This window comes from Equus asinus, chromosome 25 (assembly GCF_041296235.1).
Source record: "Equus asinus isolate D_3611 breed Donkey chromosome 25, EquAss-T2T_v2, whole genome shotgun sequence".
In the NCBI taxonomy this organism is placed as follows: Eukaryota; Metazoa; Chordata; class Mammalia; order Perissodactyla; family Equidae; genus Equus; species Equus asinus.
Genome location: NC_091814.1, coordinates 13,342,428 through 13,369,157, shown reverse-complemented (window position 1 = coordinate 13,369,157; position 26,730 = coordinate 13,342,428). Strand labels below are relative to the sequence as shown.

Sequence of the window (26,730 nt, the reverse complement as noted above, 5' to 3'; positions counted from 1 at the left end):
ATCCGTCACTAGGTCCCTATCATTGACCAAAGGAAGTTGTCCCACTCTTAATCAAAATATCTTCTTCATACATTGCCTCCTATTTTGCCTGTCGGTCGGTATCTCCCCTGCCAGACCGTCAGCGCCCAGATCCTCTTACACTACTAGTTACATGGCAGGCATTCAAAATTAGCTTTTGAACTTTTTTCACCACTGACAAAGGTGCTTAAAAGAGGAAAAAACTCTAGAAACGATTACAAATCACCATGTGAAGTTTAAGCAGTAGCGTACTTAAGGAGGATTTGTAAAATCGTCTGCAGACTGGCCAACCAGGCGTATCCATCAACACGCGGAGCTTTTTAGTAAAATTGTTTCTCACTGACGTCACTCCACCACGACCTCTGACGCACGGGAGGCGGGCTTAGAGAGACAGCTGGATTTCTTCCTCGCCCTCCCGCCTCCGCGGGACGGGCAGGCGCGGGGGCCAGCCTGCCTCCTGTCGATTTGGTGTTTCCATTGGTCGGTTTCCCCGAGGAGGCTGGCGGGGGGGCTGACTCCGCCCCCCCGCGGGCGGGGTCTCTCCGCCGCAGGAGCCGGGGATGGTGGGGCTTGCCGCGGCCGCCATCTTGGATTCCGCGGGAGCGGTGGCGGCAGTAGGGCGCCGCGTCTGGGGAGTGGCTCTCCCCTCCCCCTCCCCCCGGGTTCGGTGGCGGCGGCTCCTCCCACTGGGGGGGTGGTGCGACGGCGGTGGCATCTACGGCCATGGCGGCGACTGCTGCTAACCCCGGTGAGGAGACGGAGGACTGGGGTGCCTCTAAAGGAGAAGGTGCCGAGGGGGTTGGCAACTAAGGAGACCCAGGGCTGAGGGGCCGGAGTTGGGGCTGAGGGCGCCGGGACGCGCGGGGGTGGCGGTGGGGGAGGGGAGTGACCTGGGGGAGGGGCCCGACTCGAGGGGGCTGGAGAGACCCGAGGTGGAGGGAGGGAGCGGGCGGGTGGGAGTTGGGGGTTCGGTGCCCAGGTCGAGTTGGAGCGGCTGCCCGCGCGGCGCTGGCCCGCCTGCGCTTGTCTGGCAGCGTTCTGCTGTGCGGTGTGGTCCTCTTCCAACCCTCTGCCCGCTGGAGCTGCTTGATGCCGAGTAACTGGGCAGAGTGGCTCGTTTCACTTTGAAAGTAGTTTGGGTTCATAAACACTGGACCACGTTGCTGTTTAGCTGAGGTGTTACTTCCAAACATTGAAACATTTGGATTTTAATTTAAACTTTAAAAATCTGACTATATACTCAAAGTTTCTCTAGGCTCTAAACTACCCCCCCCCACCCCCCTCCCGCCCCGGGCTATACTTTGAAACTTGCGTTTACGTATTAAAGTGCCCCTAGTGTCTTGAGCTGCTGAGGGCCGAGGTTTGTGTAATGGTTGAGGTTCCAGGCAGATCTTGCCAACAGCAAGCATCCAGAAAGCCCAAGTTTAAATCTTAAGTGTGGGTTGAGGCACTTCCCAGTCTTTAAGAAAAGTTCAGTTCCATGCTATTTCTCAATGAACCTCTCTTCAAAAGGGGGTGCTTGAACATTTCAAAAAAATCTAGCCAGACGTGTCTGAGAGATGGAACAGGTTGTGGTGCAGCAGGTGTAGACAGATCAGGTCTTCAAATTCCTAGTCCCAGTCCTCGTTCCACTATATTACAGTTACTTCTCCCTAGGAAGTATTTCCTTTTAGGGATCCTAGTTTACCTTGCTGACGTTGGCCATTCTTTTGCAAAATAAAATCCTTTTCCAGAAATCTCTATCTTTGGTAGCCTTAAAAAAGAAGCAAGAGGTGGGGATGAATTTCTTAAAAGTACAGCAGTGGGAGGAATTCACTGCTGTTCTGACGCTGATATTTAAATCAGATTTTTTTTCGTGTCTCTGAAAGGCAGTATTATTTTGCAATATCCAATTTTGCTGTTACAGTTGAATCACAGTGAAATTTACTGTCTTTTCCTACTGTGTTTCTGGGAACAGACCTATTTAAAGAAGTTAATTAGTCACATGTCAATATCATATTTTAAAATCTTTTTAGTTTTCTTTAGAGGAAAAGGAGATAAAATTAATGGCTAAAATTCCATTGCAGGAAATGCTGAGTGATGGAATAAAATTGGAAAGATGCTATTATTATGGCAGACCTGACTGTAGTAAAATAACCTATCTGTTAACTAGGGGGTAAATAAACAAGATTTTAGATTGACAGTGCATTGCAAAATACTTATATAACCCTAGTCAAGTTGCAAAGCATTTCTCTTATTAAGAGGTGGCCTGGGTAAACAAGTTTGGTGCATGTCAGAAGCTTTTCTCCAGCAGTGTGGGTGGGGTTGCTTTATTTTGTTTTGCTTCTTGAACAACAGTAACCAGAATGATTATCTCTTGACCACATTTTCATTAGCTGATCAATATCAGCTAAGTCTGTAAGCAGAAAATAACATTTATTTGTGCAGAATCCTTGCTAATGAAACAGTTGATTTTGTTTGTTGTCCTTTAGCAGCCTGGTTCTGTGATTTCTAGATTTCTTTTTTGATGTTGAAAGATTCTTCCATCTCTTCCAAGTTATTGATCCCACATTCAACACATGGTGATTAAATTAGAAAATATATTTTCTTCCTTCATTTCTCCTTTTACCCCTTTATATCAAAAGGAAGAGATCATAGATGCCTTGTGGACTTTTAGTAGCCTGTTGCATTTTGGGCACTGAGGACCATGAATGAAGGGACACGGGGTGGAAATGTACTGTGCTCAGTGAAAAGAAGGTAAATGGTTTTCAGGTCAGAATTCTCTGTTGCATGGTCAAACCCTCTTTCCTTAAAGCCATTTCAGATAGTAGGGACGTCATACCTATTTTTTTAAGTTTTTTCTACTTTGTCTTTTTTCTGGTTAAGTTTCCCTACACTTCTTGTTAGTTCTATCTTTACATATGTCTGCAAAGGATTTTTGTGGTAACATTTAACTTTTCTTTCTCAGCTTCATTTAAATTAATCCTTAGCATTAATAACAGTGCCTGATGATTGTGTTAATTGTGCTTACAGTATGATTTAGAGACCATTGGTAGCCCTTCAGTGTCTTGCAGGGGACCTAGTTCCTTTGCATTTCTCACCATGTCTTAACATGGTGCTGGATCAAAAGAAGAGTAAGCATACGGTTTATACTCCACACTCTAAGAGTTATGTTGAAGTAATAGTTCTAATGTGATGATGAGTTTTTTTCTATATGAATTGATAATTCTTCATATGTTATTACTTTTTCCTAATTCTTACCGTTGGCAAGTAGAAGTGGGTGGGTCGATGGCCCATGAAGTCGTAGGCTGTATCTTTCTTATCTATGGAATACTAGCAATTTTGAGGAACACTTTTTAAATTGCATGTGTGATTTGTAATACATTGGTTAAGGCACTGGTTGGGAAGAGATTAGGTATTTGATTTATAATTCAGTATTCAAACCAGAGCCATGAATGAGTTTGTAAGAGTGTAGGTTTTTCCTCTCTTGGTTCTGGTATTCTCATTAGTAGAGACCTCTTTTTGTGCTATTAGGGACCATTTATTGTGGATGGAGAATATGGTAGAAGGCAAAAGAAGAAACACTGTTTGGGTTGTAAGGCTGATGTTTAGGAAAATTTTTCTTTTCACATAATTGCCAACTATATAAATTATAGTTGTAAAAGCATCAATTAGCAAAATCCTTGCTCATTACTTTTATTTACCTCTTTCAGATACGGGAAAATAGGAATTTATGCAGTGTAAAATTAAGATACCAAGATACTTTATTATATTCTATTGCAAAAACCTTTTTGAAAAGTTTAAATACATTTTACTAATTCAGCAATTGAAATACAATTAACATTTTTGAGAAAGAACATTAATCTGCATATTTTTTAGATTTGTGGCACTAACCTGAATCTTCTCTATTTCTTAGAAATTAAGAAATAGATACTTCTGCATTCGTGGAACTCTAGTTTTCTTGTTGTTTTGAAATAGTGGTCTCTCGGCTTAGTTTTTTGCTTTCCAGCCCTACCCCTCTACTCAAAGAATCCAGTAACAGATGAGAATCATATGTTGTTTTATGGATGTTTGTGAAAGTCTTTTGTGGTTCTCTGCTGTGGATGACTTTTTTTTGTAAGGCAATAACAATAGGGATTTCCACAGTGCCAAGTGATGGTTGATCTTCAAAAACTGAATTGCAACCTTCAAGGAAAATAAACCCTTTTTTCTTCATTTTACTCAGGCCATGACATCTTGGGGTTAATTCCAAAACTAGTAAAATTTGAATCCTTAATTGTGGAAACTGTTTGGAGCCATCTTTCTATTTTTCTTAAGGCTGTTTACAATATTTATTTTAAATGTTAATCACCTGGTGGTAGAGTCCTGTGTAAGAGTGCAAAGGTAACATTTCTGCCAGTGCTCCAGTGTCTCTGTGGTGGTATAGCTGATCTCCTTTATAGGTAACAATAAAAGAATACATTTAAGGCCTGAGCTCAGTGGAGTCTATCTGGGCCCGTCCCCCATACCCTGTGAAGGGCCCTACTTGTAAAGCTGTCTCTTTTTAAGAATGCTGCCTAGTAGGTCATGGTGATTTCAGTAAGTTGACATCCGTGAATGTTGGAGTTGGAATCAAGCCAACCCCTGTATTTTACACGTAAGGAAGCAAACCCAGAGAAAAGAAGGGGCACATTTATTAAACATTTATTAAGTGCCTACTATATGCCACGCCACACTTTCCTGTTTTGTTGGCTATTCTCTATGTTAGAAACCATCTCTCACTTTCCAAATAAATTCTCTCAATTTATATCTCTTTTCCTCATTTCTTCATTTTGTATTTTCCCCTTCACATCTTCACTGTAGTTGAATGGACAAACTAAGTTTATGGCTTTAACAGTATAATTAGAATTTAAGTTCCATGAGAGCAGCACCTTTACCTTCCTTGTTCACCATAGCATCCCAGTGCTCACAGCGGTGCCTGGTATGTAGGACTAGAGTTCAATAAATGTTTGTTGAAATGAAATGAAATGAAATGAAATGAATGTTGTAAAACCCAGCAATGGAGGTTCATATCTTTATGCACTGTTAACATGAAAATACTTTTGAAAGGATAACACTAATTTAGCCGTTAACATCATGAATTCGTTTATAATAGCTAACATTTTTTAATGGTTATATGCCAGCTATTGTTCTACATATGTTATCTCACTTAATCCTCATATGTATTCTCTTATTTAATCTTTACAACAATCCTAAGAGATATGTGTTAATATTCATTTTTTACGGATGAGGAAATTAAGCCACAGAGTGAATAAGTAGTTTGTCTGAAGTCACATAGCTGGTAGGGGGTAGAGACAGTTTGATTGCTGGCAGTTTGTCTACACAGTCAGCATTCTTAATTTCTAAGTTATAGAAGACTTTTTCTCTGTGACTTAAGAGTCACTTTCTACTGATATGTAGTACATGGATATCTTTTGAGGAGGAGGAGGGTGGATTATTGTCTTTTGTGTGTGCATGAAGAAGCTGAAATACCACTTTGGGCAGCCAGGAGGGCACAGTTGCTTGGATGGAGAGGTGAGTGCAAGGTGCTGAAAAAGGAGCTGGAAGAGTGTTGCAGTTCCTAAAATCTTTTCTATAACTTCCTATATTTTTTCCTCATAGTTGTTTTTCAAGTCCTTAAATAACTTTTAAGGTTTTTACTGGACTCCTTCTCCTAGTTCTTCATACCCCCAAATTGTGCCATTTTGATGCACCTCTCTTTGGATTTGGCTTCAGACTCACCGCATTGCTTGTTCTTTCTTATGTTTCTTCTTTGTCCTTTTTGTCTGCTCATTTTCTTTTTCCTGTTCATTATGCTTCTCCTTTTATAGTCTCACTCCTGGGGCTAGAACTCTTAACTAGTTAGTAAGCTGGTCAACTTCCTTCATTCATATCTGTTTGCCCACCTTCCTACCTTACAACTTGTTTGCCTCCTGCCACAATTAAACATTTATTTGGTAACTGCCGTATTCCATTCCCTTTGTTTATCTTTTGTGTATTGAAGACTCTAAAATTTTCATTCCTGTCTTCTCACATAGTTTCTTTCCTATATTTTCATCTATTTAAAAGACATCTTGGGGCCGGCCTGGTGGCACAGTGGTTAAGTGTGCACATTCTGCTTTGCCGGCCCCAGGTTCACCGGTTTGGATCCTGGGTGTGGACATGGCACTGCTTGGCAAGCCATGCTGTAGCAGGCGTCCCACATGTAAAGTAGAGGAAGATGGGCACGGATGTTAGCTCAGAGCCAGTCTTCCTCAGCAAAAAGAGGAGGAGTGGCGGCAGGTGTTAGCGCAAGGCTAATCTTCCTCAAAAAAAAAAAAAAGACATTTCTACTCAAATATCCTTTAACATACTATTTATATGTATGTCCACCAGTATTGCCTTCAAATATGTGCTGCCCTTTCTAACTTTTCTGTATCTTTAATGACTATCATAGTTTTTTCAGTTCCCCAGGCTAAGTAACTAGAAGTGTTTGGATTCTTTTATGTGTTTATCTGGTTGGTTATCACATCTTGTTTTTTTAAAATGTTTTTTAAAATGTTAAAAACATTTTTTTAACATATAAAGATATTAAAACATTTTTTAACCATATAAAATATATATTTAAATATAAATATATCTATTTAAATAGATATATTTAAACACGTATATTTAAAAAGTTATTTTAATCAAAATTATCCATGCTTATATTTAAAGACTTAGTTATTTACATGATTTGTTACAGAAACAACAGTCTTCTACCCCCTTCTCTCAGCTCCTTTTCCCAGTGACAGCCGCTTTTTCTCTCTTCTAACCAACCTTTTTGTTTTTGTTTAAATAAAATGTCCCAGAAGTAAAAGACATGAATTTTCAAGTTGAAGGGGCCAGACGAGTGAATGAAAACACACCCACATCAAGGCACATTATCATGAAATTTCACCTCATTTTTGACTATTTGTCTTTCTGCTTCTATTACTTCAAACTTTAAATGTCATACTAATCTTTTTATTTACATTTAGTTTACATTTTCTGACTTAAAGGTATATTTTGTCTTTCACTGTTTATTGAATGACATGTAACATTTCCTCTTGGCATTCAAGGCCTTCTCACAATTGGGTTGCATTTGATATCTTATTTTTCCTCCTGAATATAGACTCTATGCTCTGTATAGGTCTGTTCCCCTCCAGCTCTTCACAGCTATTTTCATACCTCCTGTTAGGATTTGCTCGTGTCGTTTTGTCTATGTGAAATGCCTTTTCTTTCTTCTTTACTTTTTCTGAAGCCCAGCTTGACCGACCTTTTTGAAACTTACTGACTGTTTGCCTGCCTTATTTCCTTTAGTTTTTCCTTCCTATTGAGTACCTTCTCTGTGCTAGGGATTATGCCAGACCTTAATTTAAACCGTCTCAGAATCATCTTCTCTTTCTTTAAATTCTTCTAACTCTTAGATCATTTGTAAACCTATTACTAAAAGTATGAACTTGATTTTTTTACGGAAAAAATTTGCTTTTTTCTTAGGAAAGTTACATATATTCACTATTTAAAATATATAGAATGAAATAGAAAAAGTTAATAGCAATAACTAAAAGATATATTCAGTCTTACTAAAAATAGGGAAATGCACATTAAATCAACAGCGAGAATCATTTCATACCAAGAAAATTATTAAAATTTGAAGGATTGCCAAAACCCAGTGCTGGTGGAGGTATGGATAATTTGATACTGTTAGTGAGGCTCTTAATTGGTATAATCTTCTTGGAGAGTAATGAGCAAAGTTTTTTTGTTTTTGCTGAGGAAGAATCGTCCTGAGCTAACATCTATTGTCATCTTCCTCTATTTGGTATGTGGGTTGCTGCCACAGCATGGCCACTTGACAAGTGGTGTAGGTCTGCATCTGGGAACCAAACCCAGCCGTTGAAGCAGAGTGCCCCAAACTTAACCACTAGGCCCCTGGGGCTAGCCCCCCCCAGTTTTAATTGTGCTCCCTTAGACCAAGCAAGTCATTTTCAGAAATCTGTTAGTATAGAAGTACTGGCATCTGTGCATAAAGATACACAAGGAGGGGCTGGCCCTGTGGCCAAGTGGTTAAAGTTCTGCCCTCTCTGCTTCAGCAGCCTGGTGTTCACAGGTTTAGGTCTGGGTGTGGACCTACGCCGCTCATCAGCCATGCTGTGGAGGCATCGCACGTACAAAGTAGAGGAAGATTGGCACAGATGTTAGCTCAAGGCTAATCTTCCTTGAGCAAAAAAGAGGAGGATTGACAACAGATGTTAGCTCAGGACAAATCTTCCTGACAAAAAAAAAAGAAGATACATAGGGATCTTCATTGAAACATAGTTTATGGTAGTGATAGTTTGTTATAAATATATACATTTGTACTATGAAGTACTGTATGTATAGCTATTAAAAAAGTTAACTCTGTATGTATCGACATGACCCACCTTCCAAGATAGATTGTTACATGGAAAAAATACAAGGTTCAGGATAAATATAATATGATCCCTTCCCTTTTTTATGTAAAAATTACCCCAAATCCTATATGATGTATAGAAAAAAGGTCTGGAAGGATTCTTATCAAAATGTTAATAGCAGTTACCCATAGGGGGAAAGTGGGATTAAGATGTGTGCATGGCAAATTTTACTTTTGACTGTATTGTTTGAATATTTTTAGAGACTTCTACATTTGATTTTATGTATATTTATATTGTATTTGAATATATTACTTTTGTAATGAAAAAATTAATGGGAAAATCACTTAACATTTTGATGTTTGGTCAGTTTTTATAAAGGGACTGTTTAAGGGGTACTTAAGCATGTCAGGCACTATGCTAAGCACTTTTCACATGCAGTTATCTAATTTAATCTTCCCCAAAGTAGGTACTGTTGTTAGCTACATTTTACAGATAAACTCAGCGAGATTAGGTAATTTACCCAAGGTCATACAAGTTATAAGTGATAACCCTAGGATTGGAATCCAGATTTATCTAACTTTAGAGTTTGAGCTGAGTCCTCTCAGATTTTCAATGTGTGCCATACACTAGGCGTGCACACACATTTTCTTTTTTAAAAATTGGCACCATGCATTTTCTGGTTATAAAAGTAATACGTGCTTGATGTAAAAAACAAAACAATATGGATATACAGAAAATCAAATGTAGAAGTCTCTAAATGCCATCCCAAAGATAACCACTGTTGATAATTTATTGTGTAACATTTGCTTACTCCGTTCTAGGCATGACATCATCCACACTATTTCTAGAACTTAATAGGCATGCTCTCATCTCCTGGTCTTTGCACTCTGCCTAGAATGCATTTCCCCCAGATACCTGCACGGTCTATTCCCTTACCTCCTCCTAATCTTTCCTTAAATGTTACCTTTTCAGTGAGGTCTTCCCTTACTAAAATTGCTACCCTCCTACCCTTGAACCTTTATATATTTCTGATTTGACTTCTGGCTTATTTTTCTCCATATTTATCACTACTTAACATATTATTAGGTTGAACCATATGAAGTAACTCATATATTTTACCTGTAAAATGTCAGTTTCATATTATCAACCCAATTTATATTTTAATTATTTCTCTTGTTTCTCTCTCCCACTAACATGTAAAATTAATAAGGGTTGGGGTTTTTTCTTTTTTAAAGATTGACACCTGAGCTAACAACTGTTGCCAAATTTTTTTTTTTCTGCTTTTTCTCCCCAAATCTCCTTAGTAGGTAGTTGCATATTTTAGTTGTGGGCCTTCTAGTTGTGGCATGTGGGACTCTACCTCAGCGTGGCCTGATGAGTGGTACCATGTCTGCGCCCGGGATCTGAACCAGTGAAACCCCGGGCTGCCGAAGCTGAGCTTGCGAGCTTAACCACTGAGCCAGGGGCCAGCCCCAGAGTTAGGATTTTTGTCTGTTCTATTTATTGCTTTATCTCTAGGGCCTGCAACAGTGCATGGCATATAGTAGGCATGGAGTAAATATTAAATGAATTCTTCCAGGTTTTGTTATGTGTATATACTTTAAAAAGGGATTGTATTTTATATACTTTTGTGTAGCTTATTTTCCATAATCATATATGGTAGATAACTTTCCATTTTAAAGTTATAGATCCACGTTTAAATTTTTTTAATATATTTAAAATATTTTTCTATTATGGCAAAATATACATAACATAAAATTTGTCATTTTAACGTGTTTTTTTCGGGGGGAAGATTAGCCCTGAGCTAGCATCTGCCGCCAATCCTCTTCTTTTTGCTGAGGAAGACTGGCCCTGAGCTAAGATCCGTGCCCACTTTATACTTTCTCTACTTTATATGTGGGATGCCTGCCACAGCATGGCTTGATAAGCAGTGCGTAGGTCTGCACCTGGGATCTGAACTGGAGAACCCTGGGCTGCCAGAGTGGACCATGTGAACTTAACTGCTATGTGACTGGGCCCGTCTTTTTTTAACTATTTTTAAGTATACAGTTTGGTAGCATTAGTATATTCACGTTGTTGTGCAGCCATCACCACCATCCACCTCCAGAACTTTTTTCATCTTGCAAAACTGAAACTCTGTACCCATTAAACAATAACTCTCCCATTCCCAATCCCTCTAGCCCTGGCAACCACCAGTCTACACTCTATCTCTGATTTTGACTCTTCTAGGTACCTTATATAGGTGTAATCATATAGTATTTGCCCTTTTGCAACTGACTTATTTCACTTAGCATAATATCTTCAGGGTCCATCTATATTGTAGCATATTGCAGAATTTCCTTCTTTTTAAAGGCTGAATAGTATTCCATTGGATGAATAGCCACATTTTTTTAATACATTCTTCTCGATGAACACTTGGGTTGCTTTCTCTTCTTAGCTATTGTGAATAATGCTGCAATGAATGTGAGTGTTGTACTCACGTTCTCACTCATCTTTTTCAGACCCTGCTTTGAATTCTTTTGCGTATATACCCAGAAATGGAATTGCTGGATCATATTGCAATTCTGTTTTTAGTTTTTGGAGGAATCTCCATACTGTTTTCCATAGTGGCTGCACCGTTTCACATTCCCACCTACAGTGCACAAGAGTTTCAGTTCCCTTACATCCTTCCAACACTTGTTATTTTCTGGTTGGTTTTTTTTTTTGATGGTGACCATCCTAATGAGTGTGAGGTGATATCTCATTGTAGTTTTGATTTGCAATTCTCTAATGATTAGTGATGTTGAACATTTTTTCATATGCTTGTTGGCCATTTGTATATCTTCTTTGGAGAAATGTCTATTCAAGACCTTTGCCCATTTTTTAAATCAGGTTGCAGTATTGCTGTTGAGTTGTCGGAGTTCTTTATATATTCTGGATTTTAATTCCCTATCACATATATGATTCGCAAATATTTTCTCCCCATTCCATGGAGTGCCTTTTTACTCTGCTGATAGCGTTTTTTTTTGGGGGGGGGGGGGAAGATTAGCCCTGAGCTAACATCTGCTGCCAATCCTCCTCTTTTTGCTGAGGAAGACTGGCCCTGAGCTAACATCCGTGCCCATCTTCCTCTACTTTATATGTGGGACGCCTACCGCAGCATGGCTTGACAAGCGGTGCCCTGTCCACACCTGGGGTCCAAACCGGTGAACCCTGGGCTGTCAAAGCGGAACGTGCGAACTTAACCACTGCACCACTGGGCTGGCCAGGATAGTGTTCTTTGATGCACAAAAGTTTCTAATTTAGCTGAAGCCCATTTTATCTCTTTTTTTACTTTTGTTGCCTTTGCTTTTGATATGTGCAAGAAATTGCCAAATCCAGTGTCATGAAGCTTTTCTTCTAAGAGCTTTATAGTTTTAGCTCTTAGATTTAGGTCTTTGATCTATTTTGAGTTAATTTTTGTATATAATGTAAGGTAAAGAAGGATACAACTTAATTATTTTGCATGTGGCTATCCAGTTTTCCCAGCATCATTTGTTGAAAAGACTGTCCTTTCCCCATTGAATGTTCTTGGCACCCTTGTTGAAAACCTCTTGACCATGTATGTGAGGGTTTGTTTCTGGGCTTCCTCTTCTATTCCATTGGTTTATGTGTCTGTCTTTATGCCAGTACCACACTGTTTTGATTACTGTAGCTTCATGATGTATCATCATTTTAATGGTGGGTATTTGAGTACTCTCTTTATCCAGTATTCAAGGCAGTTATAAATGTTTGGGCTTATAATAAAAGACATGCATGAAAGATGTTTTGTGTTTTGAGGTTAGGTGCAGTTTATTATAAATATAATTTGGAGGAAGATTTTAGAAATAATAAATAAAACGTTAAAAAACATATCCAAAGTGGTTCGTATTTTAGACAAGTTAGGAATATGATGAATTACTGTTAACAGCATTTATTTTTGAACATTTTATTATCTCTTCAACTTTTAATGCTTCTTTTATAACTCCTGTTTTCCTCAGTCATATGGTTTCAGTGACTTAGTGTTGTTTCTCCTACTTCAGGAAATGAAATTACGTTTAGAAGTAGCTTTTCTGTAAATCTGGGAGACTGATAACTGACTAAAATATGTTTTATTTACTATTTTTCTGTAATTTCTGTCAAATTGTGATTTTAATAGAAGGTACTTGAGTTCAGTGCACTAAGAATACTCTTTAACTATGCTATCCTTATATGACACCAAGTTCCTATTCTATTTAACAGGAGCTAATCTTCGTAAATCAAATCCAGAGTATATTAAGAGAATCATACATCATTATCGTGTTAGTTTCCCAGGCCTGCTGTGACAAATTACCACAAACTAGAAGGCTTAAAACAACAGAAATTTATTCTTTCATAATTCTGGAGGCTCAGTGTCTGAAATGAAGATGTCTTTAGGTTTGGTTCCTTCAGGAGGCTCTGAGGAAAGAACCTCTCCCTCTTTTCTAGCTTGTAGAAACATTGCTCCAATCTCTGTGTCTCCGTATCCAAATGTCCCTCTCCTTGCACTTGTAAAGACAGCAATCATTGGATTTAGAGCCTACCGTAATCCAGTATGACCTTAGTCTTAACTAATTATATCTTCGGAGACCCTATTTCCAAATAAGGTCACATTCTGAGGTTGTGTGTGGACATGCATTTTTTACACTGTTCCACTCACTACAATTATCAAGTAGGGTTTATTCTAAGAACTCAAAGATGAGAAAAACCTATGTAATTCATGCCATTAACAAACTAAAGGGAAAGAAATGATATGTCACTAAATGCTTTACAAAAACATTTGTTTCTGATAAAAAGAATCCATCCCTGATTTGGGGGAAAAAAAAAGGCTGTTAAGTCAGAATAGAATTAAACCGCCTAAATTAAGTCCAGTGAAATCATGAATAAGTCAGAGATATCAATACTCATCTTGGACATTTCTCTAGACCAAAGTTTCTTAGCCTTTTGTATGACAGGGACCCCTTTGACTGTTTGGTGACACCTATTGAACCCTTTTTCAGCCTCATTGGGTCATTGTGGGAATAAATGAGAGGTGTACAAGTTGCTCAGCACAGTACCTGGTACACAGTGAGGGCTTAGAAAAAATATTATTATCACTAGTTATCCATGCATTTGCTGCTGCTCTCCCTTTACTCCCTGTAAAACCAACGAGCAGCACTTCTGCTTCACAGGCTGAAAAATTCTTATTGCACTTTCGTGTCACCCCCACCCTAAATAAATGCCTCCTCTGATCTGGGCCAAGTTGGAGCCCCTCACCAGGGAAGGAAAGACTCAGCTGCTGCATGGTGGGAAAAGCTGGTGAGCTGACCACTTAGGGCCGTAGGCCCCTGAGATCGCCTTGGGCCAGGGTTTGCTCTTCCTGTTGAACCCTCTTAGAATGTTATTCAGTGCATAAAATAGCAATACATAGTATTACAAAGCAATCAATTCTATTAAAAATACAGTTATCAAAATATTCAAAATTACAAATTTGTAATGATTAATGTTTACTAATGATAAATAAGATGTAGTGACAAGTCTAATAACTATGATATTTTTGAAGTAGTATTATTGAATGTAACAGTAATTCTGGATATTTATGGTAACTCTTGTGTGATGTAAAAATGTCTCATTTCTATTGCTGACAGTCACAGATACTGCTATATTACTGTGGTTACTGTCTACTGTCATAATTGAAGGAAATCCTAAATTTTAGTTAGAGATTAATGAAAATAAAGATACAATTTTTCCTCATCCAAGATCACCCCTCCCCCACCGAGATTTTATTCATTCCTCACAGATTAAGAACTCTTGCCATAATGCAGTAAGAGAAGAAAAGAAAGTAGTGTAAATATTGAATAAGGAAGGGAAAATAATCATTTCTTGCAGGTGATGTGATTATATACTAGACAGTCCAATAAACTAAATGCTTTTTTTTTTAAATGCTTTTTGATAAGATAATTTAGTAAAATTATTTGGGTACAATATAAATATACCAAAATCAGTAGCTTTCTTTTATTCTAGCAATAATCAGTTAGAAGTTGAAATGGAAAAGAGAGATCATTCACATAGTGTTAAGGACTATAAAATATCTAAGAATAAATAGAGCAAGAAAGATGTAAGACCTATGTAAAGAAAGCTATAAAATTTTATTAAGGGACATTAGGAAAGATCTGAATAAATGTGTAAGACATACTCTGTTCCTGAATGAGGAAATGCAATATCATAATGCTGCTATTTTTTCAAAATTAACATATTAATTTAGTGTAATTGAATTAACTTCATGAGTTTTTTGTTATTAGAACTTTACATAGGTTTTAAAGTTGAAAAGGAAGATGAAGGGGCCAGCCCATGGCCGAGTGGTTAGGTTCACGCACTCTGCTTCGGTGGCCCAGGGTTTTACCAGTTTGAATCCTGGGCATGGACATGGCAGCGCTCATCAGGCCATGTTGAGGTCTCATCCCACATCCCACAACTAGAAGGACCCACAACTAAAAATAGACAACTATGTACTGGGGGCCTTTGGGAGAAAAAGGGAAAAAAAAAAAGGAAGATGAGGGTATATGACATTAAAAATATTGTAAAAACTTTCTGACTAACCTTTTTTTGAGATAATTTTAGGTTCATGTACAGTTATGAGAAATAATGCAGAGATCCCCTACCGTTAACCCAGTTTCCCCTAATGGTAGTATCTTGCAGAACTATAGTACAATATCGTAACCAGGATGTTGACTTTGATACAGTCAAGATAAGAATATTTCTGTCATCACAAGGGTCCCTCATGGTAACCTATTAAAGCCACATCCACATTCATCATACCCCAACCCTTTCCTTAATCTTTGGCAGCCACTAATCTTTTCTCTATTTCTATAATTTTATCATTTCAAGAATGTTCTATAAATGGAATCATATAGTATGTCACCTTTTGCAATTGACTTTTTTCACTCAGCGTGATTCTTTGGAGATTCATCCAGGTTGTTGAGTGTTTCAGTAGTTCATTCCTTTTTGTTGCTGAGTAGTAGTCAGTAACATGGGTATATGTCACTGTAGTGGTTATTCACCTGTTGAAGGACATCTGTTTTTTCCCCAGTTCTTGGCTATTACGAATAAAAGTGCTATAAACATTTGTGTGCAGGTTTTTGTGTAAACATAAGTCTTCATTTTTCTGGGAGAAATACCCACAAGTGCAGTGCTGGATTGTATGTTAGTTACATATTTAATTTTTAAAGAAACTCCCAAACTGTTTTCCTGAGTGGCTGTACTATGTTACATTCTTACCAGCAATGTATAAGTGAGCTACTTTTTCTGTATCCTTTCCAGCATTTGGTATTTTTAATTTTAGCCATTCTGATGGGTATGTAGTACATCTCATTGTGGTTTTAATTTGCATTTCCCTCATGGCTAATGATGTTGAATATCTTTTCGTATGCTTATTTACAATTTTTATATTCTTTGGTGAATTATCTCTTCATGTCATTTGCTCATGTTCTAATCAGACTGTTTGCCTTTTTAGTGTTGAATTTTGAGAGTTCGTTTTATGTTCTAGATAATGAGTCCTCTGTCCTTTGTTGCATTTTCTCCCACTCCGTAACTTGTCTTTTCATCCTCTGACAGAGTCTTTCACAGAGCAAAGGTTGTTAATTTTTTTTTTTAAAGATTTTATTTTTCCTTTTTCTCCCTAAAGCCCCCAGTACATAGTTGTGTATTTTTAGTTGTGGATCCTTCTAGTTGTGCCATGTGGGATGCTGCCTCAGCATGGCTTGATGAGCCGTGCCATGTCCACTCCCAGGATTCAAACTGGCGAAACCCTGGGCCACTGAAGCAGAGTGCACGAACTTAACCACTCAGCCACGGGGCTGGCCCCAGGTTTTTAATTTTAATGAAGTCTAATTTATCAGTTTTTCCTTTCATGATCTTGCTTTTGGTGCCAAGTCTAAGAACTCTTTCCCTAGATCTTGAAGATTTTCTCGTATGTTTTTTCCTAAAAGTTAATTTAAATCCGTGATCCATTTTGATTAATTTTTGTGTAAGGGATGAAGCTTAGCTTGAGGTTCATTTTTTCGCCTACGGATATACATTGCTGTAGCACCATTTTTTGAAAAATCTATCTTTCCTCCATTGAATTCCTTTTGACTTCTGTCAGAAATCGTTTGGACATATTTGTGTGGATCTGGTTCTAGGTTCCCTTGATCTGAGCGTCTGCCCTCTGCCGGGGCTACACAGTCTTAATTACTGTAGTTATGCAGTAAGTTTTGAAATCAGGTAGACTGATTTCTTCCCACTTTTTCTTTGTGAAACTTGTGTTAGCAATTATAGTTCCTTTACCTTTCCGTGTGGCTTGCCCTGGTGGTCTAGTGGTGGAGATTCAGCACTCTCACTGCTGAGGCCTGAGTTCGTTCCCAGTCAGGGAACCACACCACCCATCCGTCGGTTGTCATACTGTGGTGGTTGCATCTTGCTTTTATGCTGAAAGCTATGGCACCACTATTTCAAATACTATCAGGGTCACCCATGGTGGACAGGTTTCAGAGGAGCTTCCAGTCTAAGACAGAGTAGGAAGAAGAATCTGGCCACCTACTTCTGAAAAAATTGGCCACCAAAACCCTATGAATAGCAGTGGAGCATTGTCTGATACAGCACCAGAAAGTGAGAGGATGATGCAAAAAGATAGGGCAAGGTTCAGCTCTGCTGTACACAGCGTTGTTAGAAGTTGGAATTGAGTCGATGGCATTAACAGCAAACCTTCCCATATTAATTTTAGAATATTCTTGTTTATTTGAAAAAACATCTTGGTAAAATTTTGATAGAAATTGCTTTAAACCTGTATATCGATTTGAAGAGAATTGACATCTTTACTATGTTGAATCTTCCAATCTGTGAACATAGTATTTCTCTCCGTTTATTTAGATCTTTGATTTCATTCATCAGTGTTGTGTAGTTTTCAGCATACAAGTCCTGTGTATGTTTGTTAGATTTATAAATATTTTTTCTTCTTTTTATGATTAGAAATGGTTTTGTATTTTTAATTTTGGCATCCATGTATTACTATCCATGTTGCTAGTATATAGAAACACAATTATTTTTGTATGTTTGTCTTAACATCCTGCAACTTTGCTGAATTCACCTATTTGTTCTAGGAGTATTTTTTGGTAAATTCTTTAGGATTTTCCACAAAGACTATCATGTCTTCTGCAAATGGGGACACTTTTATTTCTTCCTTTTTTTATCTGTACGCCTTTTACTCGTTTTTGCACTGGCTATAAGTTCCCACACTATATTTGAATAAGTGTTGAGAGCAAACATTCTTGCCTAGTTCCCAATCTTAGGGAGAAAGCATTATCTTTCCCCATTAAGTATAATATTAGCTATAGGTATTGTTTGTTTTGGGGTTTTTTTTGGTAGATTCTTTTATTAAGTTGACATTTCCCTCTATTCCTATTTTCCTAAGTTTTTATCAAGAATGGGTGTTGAATTTTATCAAATACTTTTAATGCATAGGTTGATATAATCATATTATTTTTCTTCTTTAGCCTATTAATGTGGTGAATTACATTGATTTTTAAATTTTTTTGAGGAAGATTGGCCCTGAGCTAATATCCACCACCAGTCCTCCTCTTTTTTCTGAGGAAGATTGGCCCTTAGCTAACATCTGTGGCAGTCTTCCTCTATTTTATATGTGGGATGCCTGCCACAACATGGCTTGATAAGTGGTGCATAGGTCTTTGCCCGGGATCCGAACCGGCAAACCTTGGCCCCCAAAGTAGAGTGTGTGAACTTAACCACTGTGCCACCCTGCCAGTCCTGCCAAGGATTTTTGTATCTGTTTTCCTGAGGAATATTGATCTCTAGTTTTTTGCTTGTTTGTCTTGTTTTTGCACTTTGTCTGGTTTTGGTATCAGGGTAATACTAGCTTCATAAGATGAATTGGTAAGTGTCCCCTTCCTCATCTAGTTTCTGGAGGAGATTGTGTAGAATAGTTATTAATTCTTCTTTAAATGTTTGGTAGAATTCTCCAGTGAAATCATCTGGACCTGGAGATTTCTTTTTTGAGAGTTTCCAAAATTACAGATTCAATTTTGTAATAGTTAAGGAGCGTTTAAAGTCATCTATTTTGTATTGGGTCTGTTGTTTTAGTTTGTGTTTTTTTCCAAGCAATTGGTCCAATTTGTCTAAATTGTCAAATTCATGTGTGTTTTTCTTTGTATTTGCAGTTGTCTCTCTGGTTTCTTCAGGATCTGTAGTGATATCTGTGTTTTCATTCCTGATATTGGTAGTTTGTGTCTTTTTTGTCTGTCTTGCTAGAGGTTTGTCAGTATTACTGACCTGTAAAGAACCAGTTCTATGTTGCATTTATTTTCTTTATTGTTTTTCTGTTTTCAGATTCATTGATTTATGTTATCACTTTCTTCCTTTTGCTTGCTTTGGGTTTATTTTGTTTTTTTCCTAGGTTTTGAAGTCGAAGCTTAGAGGATTTGGTTTCTCCTTTTTTCCAATATAAGCATTTTAGTGCTATAAAATTTCCTCTGAGTACAGCTTTTGCTGTGTCTCACAAATTTTGCTGTCTTCTATTTTCATTTTAGTTCAATGTATTTTTTATTTCCTTTGAGACTTCCTCTTTTGACTCATTATTTGGAAGTATGTTGTTCAGTGTCCAAGTGTATGGAGATTTTTCTGTTATCTTTCTGTTACTGATTTCCAATTTGATTCCATTGTGGTTAGAGAATACAATCTATGATTTCAGTTCTTTTAAATTTGTTGAGTTTTGTTTAATGACCCAGGATATAGTCTATCTTGATATATGTTCTGGGGACACTTGTAAAGAATGTGTATCTGCTGTTGATGGGTTGGAGGGTTTCTATAAATGTTAATTAGACCCTGTTGGTTGGTGGTGTCATTGAGATCTTCTGTATCTTTGCTGATTTTGTAATTGTCTTGTCAGTTGTTGAGACAGGGATGTTGAAGTCTCCAACTGTAATTATTTGTCCTTTCTGTTCTGTCAGTTTTCTTTAAAATATTTTGCAGCTCTGGGTTTGGTGCATATGCACAAGGTACTTCTTGGTGGATTGAATCTTTATTACGTAATGTTCTGCGTTGTCTCTGGTAATTTTACTTGCTCTGGAGTTTACGTTATGTGGTTATTATTAATATAACCAGTCCTGCTTTCCTTTGATTAAAGTTTATATGATATATCTTTCTCCATCCTTTTACTTTCAGCCTGCCTCTCTGTTATATTTGAAGCACATTTCTTGTAGACAGCATGTAATTGGGTCATGTTTTTTAATTTCTCTGCCAATTTGTGTTAACTGGTGTATTTAGACCATTTACATTTAATAAAATTATTGGTATGTTAGGGCTTAAGTATGCCATTTTATTTTTTGTTTTCTGTTTGTTTTGTTTTGTTGTTTCTCTCTTTTCTTTTTCCTGCCTTCCTGTAGGTAATTTGAACAGTTTTTAGAATTCCATTTTGGTTTATCTATGTTTTTTAGTGTATCTCCTTGTATAGCTTTTCTAGTAATTGCTGTAGTGGGCACTCCATTATATATACATAACATCACAGTCTGTTGGTGCTGTCATTTTACTAGTTTGAGTAAAGTGTTAAAATCTTAACTCCCTTTATGTCCCTTTACTCTCTGCATTTATAATTTAATTGTCTTAAATATTTTCTCTATATACTCCACGTTTATAATTTGTCTTAAATATTCTCTCTGTATACATTTAGAAACATATCAGCATTGTAATTTTTACTTCAACCATCAAACATAATTTAGGAAACTCAAAAAGAGAAGGAAAGTTTATGGTTTAACCCATATTTTTGCTTACTGTGTTCTTTGTTCTTTCTTGATGTTCCAAAATGCCTTCTTTTATAACTTCCTTTCTTTTTAGAGAACTTTGTTTAGCCATTCTTTTAGGATAGGTCTGTTGGTGACACATTCTCCTTTGTTTTCCATCATCAGAGAATGTGTTGATTTGCCCTTCATTTCTGAGTGATGTTTTCACTGGGTATAGGATTCTGTGTTGGCAGTTCTCTTCTTTCAGAACTTAAAAAATATTTTGCCACTTACTTTGGCCTCCACGGTTTCTGATGAAAAATATGCTGTCATTTGAATTGTTTTTCTTTTATAACTAAGATGTTATTTTTCTCTACTTTCAGAAGTTTTCCTTTGTCTTTAGTTTTTAGGAGTTTAATTCTGATGTGTGTTAGAATGGATTTCGTTAGGTTTATCCTTTTGGAGTTTACTTGACATCTTGAATCTGTAGATTACAGCTCTTGCCAAATTTGGGAAGTTTTCAGATGTTATTTTTCAGCCTTGCCTTCTTTCACCTCTCTTTCCAGGACTCAAATGACATAGATCTTTTGTTATAGTTACACAGGTCCCTCAGGCTCTATTAATTTTTTTTCCTGTTGATTTTCTTTCCCAGTTTATTTTCTTCCTGTTCTGATTGGGTAATTTCTAGTGTTCTGTCTTCCATTTCACTGCTTTTTTCCTTTGTTCCCTCCATTCTACTATTGAGCCCATCTACTTAACTTTTCATTTCAGTTCTTTTTCAATTCTAAAATTTCAATTTGGTTTTTCTTTGTATCTCCTGTTTCTGTGTGCTGTGACTTTCTTTAGTGAGGCTTTCTATTTTTTCATTTGTTTCTACTGTGTTAGTAATTGCTTGTTGAAGCATTTTTATCACGGCTGCTGTAGAAATCTTTGTCAAATAATTCTAAAATCTGTGTCTTATCATTGTTGGCATCTATTGATTTTGATTTTTCGTTCAGTTTAAGATCTTTCTGGCTCTTGGTATGATGAGTGGCTTTTAAAAAAATTGAAGCCTGGACATTTTTGTATAATGTTATAGTGACATTGGATGTTATTTAAACCTGTTTTAGCTGGCTTTCAGTGACAGTGCTTTAGGAGGGAAAGGGGGAGTGCTGCCTTGTTATTGCTAGGTGGAGATAGAGTTCCAGGTTCCCCACTCAGCTTCTGTTGACACCTGAAGTCAGGGCTTCTGGTTACTGCTGGATGGGGATGGGGGGATGGGAGCTATATATCCCCACATGGTCTCCACTGACATTGTAGGGGACAGGTCCTTATTTCTGACCAGTGGAAATGAAAATTCCAGGACCATCTTTGGCCTTCTCTGACACCATCCCAGGAGAGGTTTTTGGGGTACCTTGTTACAACCTCACAAAGATGGATGTTTGGGTTCCCCACTCAGACTTTTTTGGCAGAATGCAAGTGGGGTCACAGTTTTCCTCTGGTGGTTGGCTGGAGTAGAGTAGTTGTTGTCTAAGATTTTCTGTTTTGGTAAGCTGCCCCTTTTCCTGGTCCTTTGACTAGAGAGAATAGGCATTTTGGGCAGCTATTTCTGTAGGTACCTCTTCGTGTTCCCAGGTTGCCGACTTTTTCAGCCCATGTCTGGTATATATGAGGCAGAAAGAAAAGCAGAGAAACTCATCACTGTATCGTTCCTCGAGTTCTGAAGTCTTTAGCTGCTCTGCCTTCTTCCACCTTTCAGAGTATTCTTATTTTTGTTTTATATATAATGCCCGGACTTTAGTTGAACTTAGCAGGAGGAATAGGGAAAAGTGCATCTTCTTCATTGTCTTGGAAGCAGAAGTCAGTATATGACATTTAATAAGAAAATTTTGTAAAATAAATTAATGGGGTGTGGAAGACTTCTATTTGATGATTAAAATGTACTATAAAGCTGTTGTAATTGGAAATGTTAAGTACTGACATAGGAGCAGGAAAATATATTAATACAGAATAAAAGTGTAGAAAGAGATCAATTATTTATAGACACTTAAAGAAGTCGGATAAGTGAGGACTGGATGGACTGTTCAGCAAATGGTATTAGAATAATTAGCTATCCATTTGGGAGAAAATAGAGTCCTGCCTTATGCCAGGTAGGCATAAGGTGATAAATTCCAGATGGGCTAAAAATCTAAATGTGAAAAACAAAAGTATTATAATAAAATATAGAAGTAATCTGGAGGTTGAGGAGCATTCCTAAGCAAGACAGAAATCCAGGAATTATTTAGGAAGACATTGGTAAATTTAACAACATAAACTCATTAATTTCTGATGACTAATAAATATAAAAAGAAATATTTGCAAATTAAAACAAGTAGTATACCATTCTTACCAGTTGGATTTGGTAAAATTAGAAAGTATAATATCCAGTGCTGGTGAGGGAAATAGGTACTCTCATATCCTGTTAGTGGGAGCATAAATTCTGGCAGCCTTTTTGGAATGTAGTTTAGCAGTATCCATCAAAATTTTAAATGCTTATTTACTTGGACACTGTGAATTCCATGTCTAAGAATCTATCCTAAATAAATAGCCAAAAATTTAAAGTTGTATACTTAAATGTTCTTGGAGCATTATTTATAACAGTAAAAAAAAAAAAGTAGTAAAAAATTTATGGTAGTAAAATAGTAAAGAAAAACAACCTAAATGTCAGTCATTTGGGGAATGGTTGAATAAAATATGGTATATTTATGCAATGTGAAGTCATAAAAAAGAATGAGGTATGTGTGTCTCTGAGTTTGTGTGTGGGTGTATAGATATCCATGATGTGTATTTAAATGACAAAATCAAGTTGCAGATCAAGGTTCTATTTTTATTAAGAAAAAAAGTCTCTGTTTTTGAGTAGAGAGATATATGTAATCTGAGGGAGAAAATCAGAGATAAGAAGAGCTCAACTGTTACCAGTGTTTAGTTCTGGGGGATGGCAGAAGAGGGAACCATAATGAAGGATTTACAGTTTTACTCTCTAATTTTTTTAAGTATTGGAATTTAGGTGATTTTTATTTTTGAGTCTTTATGTTTTTTCCAAATAAATCAAAGGAGCTAATTTATATGTATTTGTTGTATGAGTGAAATGTATGAGTGAATTTGTGTGTGTGTGTGTTTTAGATTTATATTATGTCACTCTTACAAGCTTTTTACAGGTGTAGGTTGCAGAATATAGTAGTCCCTCTTTCAAACTCTGAAGTGGGAGGAATTGAAGTTTACATATAGGAAAATCTTTTCCAGTGTAAGAATTCAAGAAGAGCAATCTGGATATGAGCATTTGGATTTTCTAGCAAACTGCTGAGATTTTGTCCGTAACTTGATTCTTTCTTCTGGTCAACTTCATGATGAAGATGATGATAAGCAAGGACTGTCTTTTTAAAATATGTATTTCCATTTTCTTCTGACAGAAATGTCATCAGATGTACCATCACTGGGTCCAGCCATTGCTTCTGGAAACCCTGGGCCTGGGATTCAAGGGGGAGGAGCCATTGTCCAGAGGGCTGTTAAGCGGCGCCCAGGGTGAGTTTGAGTAATAGGGTGTCACAAATGTTTCTCCTATAAACCAGCCTGAATTAGTTGCTGAACCCTCTTGGCTATTCCTAACCCTCTCACTTCAGCTAGTTACATTACTATACTGCTGACAGATAACTCTCTTTAGTCCCTGGATTTTTTCTGTGTATAGAATTGATGTTTTTATCTAAGTTTCTTATAACCAGTTTTTTTTAAACCAAAAATCTCTGCAAGGTAAAGGACTGTGGCTAAGCCCAAAGATTTCACTGTTGCTGAGAAGACTTCGCTGCTTTCATTAAGCTTTGTGTCTGCATTCTCACAATCTTTTTAGTAGGCTTTTTACTTTTTCTGAATTTAGAGAATGTTGAACTCTAGAATATTTCTCCTCTAAATTGTTGATATGTTGCTTGATTGGGAATGCAGAGTCCATCCAGTTCCAAAAGTATTTATTAAATGCCTTATTTGTGTAAGGTGTTGTGCTGACAGATAGTAGGATACAAAGATAAATAATACACAGTCTTTGTCTTTAAGTTGCTTATGTTTTGACAGGGATAATTATTACATACATAACTCTAATACAAGATAGAATATGTCAAGTTTGCTAAGAAAGGAGCAAATATAGTATTGTCTGTTCCAGTGTATGGAAATACCACAATTGGTTGGTAAAGGTTGGAAAAGGCTTCAGAAAGGAGATTACCTAAGAAAGGCCTGGAAGAATGGGTAGTATTTTATCCGCTTTTTGGTATTAAATTTCTCTTTTTTTTTCTTTTCTGTTTTAAAATTATGTAGCTAATATTATAGCTAGTCTTTAAGTTTCATCGCACTTAGTGCAAGAGCGATCCTTGGGTTAAAGTGGTAACATGAGTAACATATTAAGACTTGCTCTGTCTCCAAGAGCTTTACACATTTTAACTCATTTACTGAGGCATAGGGTGAATAAGTAACCTACCCAAGATTCTGAAACTAGTAAGTGGAAGATCTGTGATAGGAACTTTGGGAGGTTAGCTTTAGAGTCTGTGCTGTTAAATACAGTGTTGTGACCATGTATGAAAGCAAACAATTAGAAGCAATATAAATATCAAATTAAGGGATTGGTTGAGTAAGTTACAGTGTATTTAAAAATGGAATACTGTGCAGCTATTAGAAGTGACTAATATGTATCAGTACAGAAAAACGTTCACAATATATTGAGAGGAGACTTTACAGTATATGTAATATACCACTCTGTCAGAAAAACCCTATGTATAATATGTGCATAGCAAAAAAACTGAAAGGATGCTCATCAGATTTCTGGGTGATGGGATTATGAGAGATGTATTTCTTTCTTTTGTTTTTAATTATTTCCAGATTTTCTGAAACAAATGTGTATTATTGGCAGTCAGGAAAATATGTTAAAAGAAGTAACATATTCTTTTAAATAAAGATTAGAAAATATAGAAAGTTAGAAAGAAGAATAAAATAGCAATAATTCTACTACCCAAAGTCATATTCCATCAGTTTTTTAGTGTAATCTTTATTTTATATGTAGATCTTTTTTAACAGTTATAATCATATAATTACATAAAGACATACCTTGGAGGTACTGCAAGTTCGGTTCCAGATCACGATAAGGCAAATATTGCAATAAAGCAAGTCACATGAATTTTTTGGTTTCTCAGTGCATATAAAAGTTACGTTTACTCTATACTGTAGGCTAAGTATGCAATAGCATGATGTCTAAAAAGCAATGTACATACCTTAATTAAAAAATACTTTATTGCTAAAAAATGCTAACTATCATCTGAGCCATCAGCAAGTCATAATCTTTTTGCTGGTGGAGGGTCTTGCCTTGATGTAGATGGCTGCTGACTGATCAGGGTGGTGGTTGCTGAAAATTAGAGTGGCTGTAGCAATTTTGTAAAATAAGACAACAATGAAGTTTGTCACTTCGATTGACTCTTCCTTTCATGATTTCTCTGTAGCATGTGATGTTATTTGATAGCATTTGATCCACAGTAGAAGATCTTTCAAAATTGGAGTCAGTCCTCTCAAACTCTGCTACTGCTTTATCAGCTAAATTTATGTAACATTCTAAATCCTTTGTTGTTGTTTCAATAATCTTCATAGCGTCTTCACCAGGAATAGATTCCATCTCAGGAAATTACTTTCTTTGCTCATCCATAAGAAGCAACTCCTCATCTGTTAAAATTTTATCGTGGGCCAGCCCCGTGGCTGAGTGGTTAAGTTTGCACGCTCTGCTTCAGCGGCCTAGGGTTTCGCAAGTTCTGATTCTGGGCATGGGCCTAGCACCACTCATCAAGCCGTGCTGAGGTGGTGTCACATAGCACAACTAGAAGGACCTGCAACTAAAATATTCAACTATGTACTGGGGAGCTTTGGGGAGAAGAAGAAGAAGAAAAAGATTGGCAACAAATGTTAGCTCAGGTGCCAATCTTAAGAAAAAATTATCATGAGATTACAGAGGTTCAGTCACATCTTCAGACTTCACTTCTAACTCTAGTTCTCTTGCTATTTCCACCACATCTGCATTTGCTCCCTCCACTGAAGTCTTGAACTCCTCAGAGTCATCCATGAGGGTTGGAATCACCTTCTTGCAAAATCCTGTTAATGTTGATTATTTTGACCTCTTCCCGTGAATCACAAATGTTCTTAATGGCATCTAAAATAGTGAATCTTTTCCAGAAGGTTTTCAATTTACTTTGCCCGGATCCATCAGAGGAATCACTATCTGTGGTAGCTGTAGCCTTATGAAATGTATTTCTTAAATAATAAGACTTGAAAGTTGAAATTACTCCTTGCTTCGTGGGGTATAGAATGGGTGTTATGTTAGCAGACATGAAAACAATGTTAATCTCACTGTACATCTCCATCAGAGCTCTTGGGTGACCAGGTGAATTGTCAGTGAGTACTAATATTTTGAAGGGAATCTTTTTTTGTGAGGAGTAGGTCTCAATAGTGGGCTTAAAATATTCAGTAAACCATGTTGTAAACAGATGTGCTGTCATCCAGGCTTTGTTGTTCCATTTATAGAG

General features: G+C 37.1%; 1 protein-coding gene across 11 annotated transcripts in view; it reads left to right on the top strand.

Moving 5' to 3' along the window:
• Nucleotides 1-385: 385 nt before the first annotated feature.
• Nucleotides 386-26,730, top strand: part of ARNT (aryl hydrocarbon receptor nuclear translocator) — a 61,871-nt gene continuing 35,526 nt past the window's right edge. For 4 of the 11 annotated variants that reach the window (XM_014865364.3, XM_014865363.3, XM_014865361.3 and 1 more), the window contains exons 1-2: nucleotides 606-805; nucleotides 23,596-23,707. In XM_014865364.3, the coding sequence (XP_014720850.1) occupies nucleotides 742-805; nucleotides 23,596-23,707 (176 nt within the window). In that variant the 5' untranslated portion in view covers nucleotides 606-741. Of the gene's footprint in view, nucleotides 806-23,595; nucleotides 23,708-26,730 lie in introns of all 11 variants that reach the window. The other 7 variants (XM_070497162.1, XM_070497160.1, XM_014865362.3 and 4 more) reach the window with 6 other exon arrangements.